We start from the raw sequence: 11250 nt of genomic DNA on the forward strand, positions 1-11250 counted from the left end.
AAAAACGGTGTTTTATTATTAGATTAAAACCAATATTTTTAGCTTTTCCATTTTATTTTTATTTGACCAGCGACCGGGTTTCGTCGTTACCGACATCATCAGAGACCAGTCTGATGATGTCGGTAACGACGAAACCCGGTCGCTGGTCAAATAAAAATAAAGTGGAAAAGCTTAAAATATTGGTTTTAATCTAATAATATATTAAAAATGCAATTCCATCACGAAGTGTCGGTGGATAATATAAATCTATTAAAAAGGTGTTTTAAATGTAAAATGTTACCTGGATTTAAAGAATTTTCAGTTGCGTCTTAACGAATACTGGGCCTTAATTTATATTAGCATTCAGTCTACTTTCATCCATCTTTTGCCGACTCCATGCTTCACTTGTATACATGTATATTAGTATTGAAGCAGGACTCTGTTGTGGACTGCCAGTTTAGCTTCCGCTGATAGGTTTTCAGAGATATGTGCCTCTTCTTCTTTTTTCTTGGATGCACCATTAGGATAAGGGTTTGAATAAGAAATTTTCTTTATTCTTTCTCGTACTCTTGCCAGATATGCTCATGCCATTGTCTTCTTCATTGCCTCCCCACCTAACGACATCTTCGATCTCGCATATTTCTCTTTTGCTGGTGTTCCTTAATCTATCTCGTATACTCTTGGCAGATATGCTCCTTAGGGTCTTCATTTCTGACACTATTAGCGCATATTTTGCTATTTTATTATTATTATTTTTAATAAAAATTCTGAAGTATAGCTCATTAGCTTATATTACAATAAACTATTATTTACACTTAATTTACATCATATATATATTTATTTACGTCTCCTTACAGCAAACAAAACATTTATTTTTAAATTCTTTTAGACTCTTTTCATTCTACATACATTCAGGCATCTCATCATACATTTTCAAACCCTTATACATTAAACAATTTAGCGTTTTTTTTTCAACAATGGCAGTCTTATTTTATCCTTATTTCTAGTAACATCTTCATGACAATTTTTTTTAAACTGTTTTATCCTTAAAATATTTTGGTAATTTATCGTTAAATAATTTATGTATAGAGATCAGCATATTAAAAGTTAAGTAAAGTCTCTTTTTTATAGATAACCAGTTCAGCTCTTCTCTCATTCTTTCTATATTATTATACTTTTCTCATCGCTTTATCTTGTATAATTTCTAATTTATTTAAATTTCCTCCATTTGCTAAAAATAATATTGTTGAGCAGTAATCTATATGTGGAATAATAATTGTTTTATAAATAAGTTCTTATTTATTTACTGCCGACAAGTTGATAAAATAAAATAATAACAATTCGAGAAAATTGATTTTCACTGCCGATAGTTTCAGTCATTGGCTGCCTCTGGCAAATATTGTACATTGTGCCAAGTTTGAAGTGTTTTCCCATGCCCTGCGTGGAGCAGCACCAACAATGTGCCAACTGTCCCCTTGCTACATGCTACAATGGTGCTTTAATAAAAGCCAATCTAACCAATTTATTATAACCGTATTTTGCATGACGCTATTACAATGCAGATCGGTACTCGCTGTACCGGGTGGCTCAGTGCAAGGCGTGTTAATTTTTTTTTTTACATCGCAAGAAGCAATATTTTATTTATTTATTTAAACTTCATGTACAATACATAAGTACATTGGCGGGCTTATTGCTAAAAACCAACATCTTCCAACCAACCAAATATTTTGTGTGTATCCAAATACTGTACTAAGAAACTCGCAAATCTGGGCTTTTTCACCTTAGGTGTTATTTTTACATTTTCGACATCTAAACATGGATGAAGAAGAATATGGAAGTCAGGACATTTATAGAACTGTCTTACATTTACCTGTCAGAGGCTGGTTGTATGACCTAACCTAAGCTAACTAGCTTTTGTCAAGTCATTAGACCTGTAAATTCTTAGACATACGTATTCTTCTTCATCTATGATGAATTCAAATATCAAAAATGGATGAAGAAGAGTATGAAAGACTGGGTATTTGCAGGGTTTATATAATGGGCTGTTTAAGTAATCACTTTACACACGTGTAACATTCACCAGTCTAACAATAATCAACAACCACACTACTCATTTTTTGGAACTCCTACATATGTAAATCATAATAAATGTAATGATGCTTTGTGTTTGAGTATATTTGCTGGAACCATCTATGGTTGGTTTCAGAAAGCTTTTAATTTAGATACCCTTTTATATAGAGAGCAAGTATACAACAAAATTTAAGTAATTGTAAAATACATAGCTTGAAAATCATGTCATTAACACCTTTTTTACTTTCCATGCTATTTAGTCGTGGTGTGATATGCATTTTTTCTCTATTTAAAAAAATATAAATATTTGTGTTTTTATTATTTACACAAATATTTCACTTTCATTCTATTTCTGTGAGCCTAAGCGGCTCATTATTAGAAATAGGTATCAAATTGTGGTAGAGTGGATTCGATCCGAGAAACTCTGACTTAAGAGTCCGCGACACTAACCACGGGACCACACCTTCCATAACCTTTATTTTTTCATTTCAATAAAACAATGTTTTGTTTTATTTTCTTTCTTTTTAAAGTTAAATTATTTTTTAACCATCCTGTATTATGATCTCGTACGTTTCGATTCAGCGATTCTCAAAGATAATCTCTCTTTATTGATTCAAGTTTTGTCAGCGGGTCGAATCATTCAACATTAAAATCAATCACTTTATTGTGAATGCGCGAATTAAAGTCCGCCTATGTATGTCGTGGTTAGCGCTTTTTGCTTTCGTACGCGATATTCTGGATTCAATTCCAGATTAGGTCAACATCAGGATATGGACCCAAGCAAACCCCTGCTGCAGTGAGATTCATGTAAACATAGGTCATATTAGCGTGCGTCGAAGAAGTACTAGGCAAAAATCTATATTCGCAGTATTGTTACATAATGCAAACTATGCCATGTTCTCTCCGATTCCGCGGCTTCACATGTTAGCCAATGCTTTTGAAAGTATAGATTTATTTAATATATTGTTATCCACCTTGAAGTCTGTACTTTCTCAGCATTTCTTCTCCGTGTTATAATGATAAATTTAAACGTTGTGTTTCACTCTCTCGCTGCTCGCTGATAGTGTGTGAAGGAGACGTGTATTTACCAGTGCTTACTATTTGTTATTTTATTATTATTTTATGTTTAAGACTTTTTGTATTTTTATATTAGATATTGTATATATGTATTATATTAAAGGCATTAGCCGTTCAATAAATAAATAAAATAAAATAAAATAAATAGCACATGAGATTCTTGCAGATATAACTCTGGTTCATAAGACACTTGCAAATATCGCTCACTCCTTTCAAGAACGTCATAAATCAAAATTCGCCAATTTTCAGTTGTGCATGTTTTCGGGATGCTCAGAAAATATACTATATCCCAACATAAGAGGCATATTTTTAACTTAATATTTACCCGCTACAGGGCAAAAAATGTACTTTTAGCATTTTTAAGAAAATGTATTGTTTAATTATTTTCTTAAATAAACTTAATATTTTTCAAATGGAGAAAAAACCTTCAGGTTTTACCTAAAAAATCTGTTGCACAGTAAAACGTTCAATAAGTGGCTTAGTATTTATTTTTAATACATTGTGTTATATTTTCATACTTTAAAAACGTTCTCCTGAAAAATCAAGTTTTTTTATTTATGACGTTCTTGAAAGGAGTGAGCGATATAACATCCAGAGAGGAATATCCCCCATTGTGTGGGGATCTTTCTCTCCTTATCCCCTCCAGGCTACCGATCACAACCAGTCGTTCCAGGCTATCCTCTTTGCCACGCGCAACGTATCCAAAAAACGGGAGAATCTGTCGTGTATAGACATTGGCTAGAGTCAAGCCGTCCAAGTGTAACTCCTGACGAATGGAGTCGTTGGTGCGTCTAGCTGACCGTGGGATTCGGAGCATGCGCCTCCAGCACCACATTTCGAATGCGTCAATTTTTCTCATTTCTGCTGCTTTTATGGTCCATGTTTCAGCAGCATAGAGAAAAATGCAGTGGACCAAACTCTTGAAAACCTTTATCTTGGTGTTGTTGCTCACACCCCGGTCTTTTCAGATTACGTCTAGCTGAGACATGGCACACGCCACATTTTAATAGATAACTGTAAACAGTTGGCGTATAAATGATTGTGGGAAGCTGACATAACTATCAATCAAGATGAATTTTGTATCCAAGATTAAAGTGCCGAATTTCGCTATGACCCCATTTTTTACGTGTTAATTGAAACAACTCGTGCAGTTCTCAGAATTGTAGTCTATGGTTATACGTAATGAATTAATTATAAGTCGGCATATGACACTATAGGTACATGTATCCTATCGACATATTTGTTCCAATAAAACCACTCCAGTCTCTTTTCATAACACTTCAAACTGTTTTCATAGCATACACACACAGATATATAGATATACTTCCTTGATCTTCCTCTGCATCTATTTTATTGCAACTAAAATTATTTAACAATAATAATTTTAATAAAAAAATAATTGTATTACCAACAAACATAACTTACAAGTGTAAGTCCCTCTCCAAGCGTAAAAGCTCAGTCTCTTTATTAGAGAGAACCGCGTTTTTAATTTTAAGATTGTATGTAGAAATGTTTATAAAATGAATTGAAATTATGAAAAAAAACTTATTAAACATTAATAAAAATAATATAAAAACTACGTTGTACTCATAAGTTCATAAATTTGTTGCGTTTCTACATGTCCGACCCATCTTAACACACTTTATTCAATATGGCGCTGCTATTGCAGTCAAAAAAGTTGTTTAAAAAATAATTTAAAAAAACATGTTTTTTACCTGTTTTATAAAAACGCGCGCGTATTCTACTGCCACATTTAGTCAAAATTTCGTGACCTGTCATTTGGCTGCCTTAAGTGATCACTTTATACACTTGTGTTAAATTCACCATTCTGCCCATTATTGAAAATCTGTGTTGCATTATTATTTTTTTCATTAATTGATCGGCAGTCACTTTGGCAGTGACACGTATTTCGATGCAGCCCGCGTCATTTTCAAACATCTGCGTTTAAAAATGATGCAGAATGCATCGATGTCAATAGATTTGAATAAATAGTCGTATTTACCAAGTAAAACTTAAATTAAATAAGAAAAAAACTACAGATGCTTCATCTCAAGTTAAAAAACCTTGATTGATCATTCATTTTATTCAAACTCTTACCCGCACCCCAATGGTGCATATGGCACTGCATCATATAAACGCAGTGTTATCTTGATCGTTAACACACGAAGGAAAGGTGATCAGCCCTCCGCTTCCGGTACCAGTCCAAGGTAATATTGAATAAATATAATAGTGAAAAAATCACTTATATTTATTTGACCCCTCCTGGGAATCGAACCCGGGACCTCCAGTACGCTAGCCGATCGTGCTGGCCATATTACACTATGGAGGCGGATTTATAATATTTGTAAAATATTCCTTAGTACAGTGGAATTCTCCTCAATATTGCGTGCATTATCCTATGTAATTTTACAGAATTCTGGTATATAATATATATAATTATCAAGATTATTTATAAAATATTTACTTATAAAAGAAATCACATACTTTAGAGCATATAATTCATGAGTTGCACATCATAAATTACCTATGTTGTCGACTTTTGAACGGCATGCCTCCACTATACCTACTAGTTAACCTTCATTTCAATATTAATATTATATAAATGCTACGAACTTGCAAATAGATGTTATTTGAATCATGATAGATAAGTATTATGAGATGAATTGCGGCTCTTTGATAAATTCCATCGACTTTAATTAAATCATCTTCATATACATATTGCCATCATACCTCCATACATTCCTGCGCTCCTGGTAGCTGGACTTTTCACCCTACAACAAAATTTCACTTTAAAACTTGATAATCATTCAAGTTAACTTACTAACCATCACGCCGCTTCTCCGCAGGGGTAGGCAGATAATACCTACTAGTTAACCTTCATTTCAATATTAATATTGTATAAATGCTACGAACTTGCAAATAGATGTTATTTGAATCATGATAGATAAGTATTATGAGATGAATTGCGGCTCTTTGAAAAATTCCATCGACTTGAATTAAATCGTCTTCATATACATATTGCCATCATACCCCCATACATTCCTGCGCTCCTGGTAGCTGGACTTTTCACCCTACAACAAAATTTCACTTTAAAACTTAATTAATAAGAAAATCATTCAAGTTAACTTATTGACCATCACGCCGCTTCCCCGCAGGGGTAGGAAGATAATAGAACGCCATACCAATCTGTCTTTGCATACAATCTTCGCCTATTCGACATTCATACATCTTCCCAAGAATTAACAATAAATATAGGAGTCGAACACTGCAATATATCGTGCCGAACATTTTTAATTTGTTGCCGACGGATGTTAGAGGTCAAAATAAAATATGGAACCAAGGCAAAATAAAGGAATGGGTAAATGATCAAGAGTTAATTTTATGAAAATTGTAAAATGTTTATATTCCTAATTTTTTATCTTTTTTTGTCTATGTTAGGTTAAAATCGTTAAAAACAATAAAAATGTATTGAAAAAGAACTCCACCGACAAGACACACAAAGTGGCTTGGTGGGTCTCTGCAAAAAATAAAATAAAAAACAAAAACAAATAAATTTAAAAAAAATTAAAAAAATTCTCATACATACGCGCCGATTATTCCAACTCCTGATTTGACCATTTTCATTTCGTTGAGCTCGTGGCACTGTACATGTGAGTTTATTGGCGTTATCTATGGATGGATTTGGAAAGCTTTTATTTAGCATTATGGTTGCAAGATCCTTACTGGATTATTTTACATACTGGGAAACGCCTGATTTTTTTAAAGTTTTTCTGGTGGCGAAGATTAACGAAAAGTCCAAATATTGGAAATAAAAAATAAAATAAAATAAAAAACTACATATACTTTTTATTTAAAGCACTAACTTTGTTATTTTCCATTTTATAATTAAAATGTAACTTTGTTTTAAAATCACTATAAATATTTTATTATAAGTCAATCATAATGTCTACCGGTTTTGAAGCTAACCGCTACTTTATCAAGACTAATTAATATAAAATATATATAGTGATTTTAAAACAAAGTTACATTTTAATTATAAAAAAAACTTTGTTCATTCATTCAAAATTATAATTTTTTCACCTTCGTTAAGGGCCTATCCAACAACACCTCCCAGCCTTACTACACATCAATTATTGATATAAATTTATGATCGTCAGACCAAATAGTTAAGGTGATTTGAGATAGTACCACATAACGCTCACTCCTTTCAAGAACATCATAAATCAAAAAAAATGATTTTTCAGGAGAACGTTTTTAAAGTTCAAACATTAAATACAATGTATTAAAAATAAATATCAAGCCACTTATTTAACTTTTTACTGTGCAACAGATCTTTTTAGGTAAAACCTGAATATTTTTTCTCCATTTGAAAAATATTTAGTAAGTATATCTAAAAAAATAATTAAACAATACCTTTTCTTCAAAATGCAAAAATAACACTTTCTGCCCTGTAGCGGGTAAATATTAAGTTAAAAATATGCCTCTTTTGCTGGGATATAGTACATTTTCTGGGCATTACGAAAACATGCACAACTCAATATTGACGATTTTTTATTTATGACGTTCTTGAAAGGAGTGAGCGATAAGTCCTATTTTATTCTACGTATACTATAGATAGGTCATCCTACGTTGAAACTACTTGTTTTTTCAAGTTTTCATCAAGTTTTCCTTACAATGAAACTACGCCGAGAAAAGTTCATAAAAACAATATTTACGTTTTCTTTTCCTTAAAAGTAACGTTCATATGATAAATCTTGTAAAAGCTCTTCAAACCGAGAAATTCTAAGAAAAATCACACGAGTGTATCGTGTTTTTTAACAGTATATTTATGTAACTTAAAAAATACTTGTACCAGTACGTACTTGACTTTACTCAGAATTGAAATAAAGTATCTTGTAATGATATTTTTGCTAAATGAATTATAATGTACATAATTAATTTTAGCACAAATTAAACACTTGTACACTTAAAACACATAAAACACTTAAAAATAAATATTGTGGCAATTGTTTCACCTAGTTATGGCATTTTCAAATGAATATGAAGATTAAATGGACTGACGGTCCTTATATTGATAGCTATACAATTCTAGGTACTTACGTAATAGTTTTAACATGTGCAGTAATAATTAAAACAATTCATACATAAATTTAAATGGAGTTCTACAAATTGAACGCCAAATCAATAAATAAAAATTCTTATGTTGTTTTTTTTTTTTTTTTTTCTCAGGTTCGTGATGAACCTCTTGGTGGGGAACTTGATCGCCTGCCTCTGTCTGGGCGTGGTGCTGTTCCTCGACCCCCTTCTGGATCCCTGGACTCCTGGCTGCATATTCGCCGAGGGCGTTACCGCCCTCGCGACCCTTACGGGACCCCTGTCTGTGCTGCTCATCGCAGGGGACCAGTTCATGGCGGTCACCGACCCTCTACACTATCACTCTAAAGTCAGCTATGCCAAGTCTACAGTCGCGGTCTGTCTACAGTGGACAGTGGCTGTTTCCTTCGCTCTGACCACGGCCTTCGTTCCTAGCACTAGCCCGAGCGTCTGGAACGTCTGCGAGCCGCGGGAAGGCCAGGACTACGACGTACCAAGGATAATCAACGCCGCTTGTTTCCTCCTCCTCGTCTCTTCTTGCCTTCTCGCTGTGTGCTGGATGTACGTGAGGATATCCGTCGCGGCTCACAAAAGCGCCAAGCCGCCGGCAGCTCCACCACCGCTTATGTCGCTCAAGATCGAGCGGTCTGCACGCGGCGATACCAAAACTGAAGAAAGCGTGGGGCTGCTGATGAGCTGCGACAAGAAATCAGTCGGAAGCGAGAGCAGCGAAGGTGCTCCGGTGGTAGAACAGCCTACTTTGTACGAACCAGCTCTCTCGCGTTCTCTGAGAAGCGTTCTGTTGGATGTCAACAGACCGTTCCCCACTCCTCTGTGTTTGAAGCTCACTCATGAGAAAGAAAGGAAGGGATTGTCTCACGATGACATTTATAAGATCACGCAAACTTTGCCTTCTACCGGACTGAAGACAGTCCGCTCCAGCCCGAACTTTGGGTCGAGTGATTGCCGAGCTCCGTCTCCGCCTCCCCGCTGCGCTTCCTCCTACATGACGTCCCTGCGATGCCGCATCTCCAACGCATCTCTGTTCAGGTACAAGGAAGAATCTAGAGCCGCTCGCATCAGCTCCTTGGTGATCATCCTCGCCTTGTGCACCCAGCTTCCCGCAGCTCTGATCCAAGTCGCCCCCGCCATTGGACTGACGGGCATCTACTCCCTCTTCGTCGGGGTGACGATCTCCCCGTTCGTCTTCGCGTACCGCAGCACCAGGATCAAGGAAGAGCTGTGCAGACTATGCTGCAGGAGGTCTTCGGAAGACATGAGTCCGCTGCCGGCTCCTTTGCGAAGAGCTTCTTCACTGAGCACTGAGAGAAGCTGGAGAGCTTCCAGAAACTCTTCTAGGAAGGCTTGGAAGCTCTTGCGTGCGTTTGCTGCGGAAAGCGAAGCCCGCGGGAAGCACGTTCCAGACTTGTTGAGCTGTCCTCCCGGGAAGTCCATCCTCAAACGAGTCCGGGCCCAGTCCAGGATATGGGGACGCAAGTCCCAGAGATGCAAGTTCTACCAGGACTCTTCCTTGCCCACCGATCCAGACACGATCATCAGGAGAAACTCCCTGGAGAGTCTCCCCACCAAGAACTGCCTGGAGAGCATCGTGATTGGCTCCCTGAACCGCGCCGAGGGCAGTCAATCTACTAAGGACGTTCGGTGACCAAGTTCTCTGTAACTTTACATCTGTGATATTAATATAGTGATTGCCTCTCTATGAATCGAGTATTTAAAAGATGCTATATACGAGAATAATTATTAAGTCAATGTGATTTTAGGTAATTTCGCGCTTCTCTGTAATAGTCCATTTTGTATCGAGCTCGAGATGAGATCCGTGATATTAGATCGTCTTGTACTAAATTAAATTATTTATTTATATCGTATTTAAATTGATGTCTAGCGAAATTTTACGGACATGATTCCACGTGCATTGTGTGAAAACGAAGTTTTGCCGCATTTTGCGAAGTCGATGTATCGATGTCTCCAAAATATAATGCTTCATTGTCTTCGTCTATCGATTTGAACCTTAGCGGTCCATGAATGGGTAGTGTGGAACTGCTTAGGTATGGAATACGCTGCCATACTATTAGGATGTGTGTTACCATTAGGTTTTGATCAAACACTTGTTTCATGTCGCATTTTTGCATAGTATTTAGTATCTAAGAAGTATGTATGTATGTACTCAAAATGGCTACAACGCTGTTATGAGTACACATTTACAAAAATTCAATCGATTCTATAAAAACCAAAATGACCTAAAAAATATATTGTATATTAAAAGCATTGATAACTTTCTGGTATGGTAATATAAAAAAAACTGTCCTTGTCATCCATTGTTTACTTTGTGTAATACCACTTTTATAAACACTTATTCGTGACTACCGATTTCGGAAAATCATTCCATTTTATATACAAATGTCGAATCGTAATAATTTTATTTTAATGACCTTAGGATGGAATGATTTTCCGAAACCAGTAGTCAGTCAGGAATAAATGTTTATAAAAGTGGTATTACACAAAGTAAACAATGTATGATAAGAAGAGTGTTTTTTTTAACCTAAATAATTTTACTTCCTGACAAATTTATAATTTATTTTCTTAAACTTTATTGAAAGTGAACTCGATTTTTTAAAAAGTTTATATAGTATTTCAAATCATTAAATAATTTACGGGCATTAATAATTGACATAAAATTTTAATTTAACTCATAATGCTTGATGTTATTTTTCTACAATTCACACAGTTCTAAGCTGATTTTTTTTTGTATTTAAATAAAAAAAATTAAAACTTTTTATGCAAAAATAAAAATGAATTTAATACACATTTTTTAAAGGTTGAATTATTTATTAATTTTGCATTAACTTTGTACAATAACTAGGTAATTTTATAAAAATAAAATACTTGTTTAACCCGCTTTTCAGTTCGATAATGTACACATGACTAGTTTCGAGAACTACGGATGTTCTCGAAACTAGTCGTGTTTACATTAATAAACTCAAAAGTGGTCTTACACAAGTGTTATATTTT

The 11250-nt window shown here is 34.9% G+C and overlaps 1 protein-coding gene across 1 annotated transcript in view; it reads left to right on the forward strand.

Moving 5' to 3' along the window:
* The window catches only part of LOC148301177 (uncharacterized), an 85515-nt gene extending 74975 nt beyond the window's left edge, over nucleotides 1-10540 (forward strand). Inside the window, exon 2 of the mRNA XM_088273693.1 lies at nucleotides 8356-10540. Coding sequence (XP_088129819.1) covers nucleotides 8356-9886 — 1531 coding nt within the window. The 3' untranslated portion in view covers nucleotides 9887-10540. The remainder of the gene's footprint in view (nucleotides 1-8355) is intronic.
* The last annotated feature ends 710 nt before the right edge of the window (nucleotides 10541-11250 follow it).

The sequence above is a fragment of the Brachycentrus maculatus genome, unplaced genomic scaffold (assembly GCF_059751285.1).
Source record: "Brachycentrus maculatus isolate JH-2025_06_01 unplaced genomic scaffold, ASM5975128v1 h1tg000597l, whole genome shotgun sequence".
Classification (NCBI taxonomy): Eukaryota; Metazoa; Arthropoda; class Insecta; order Trichoptera; family Brachycentridae; genus Brachycentrus; species Brachycentrus maculatus.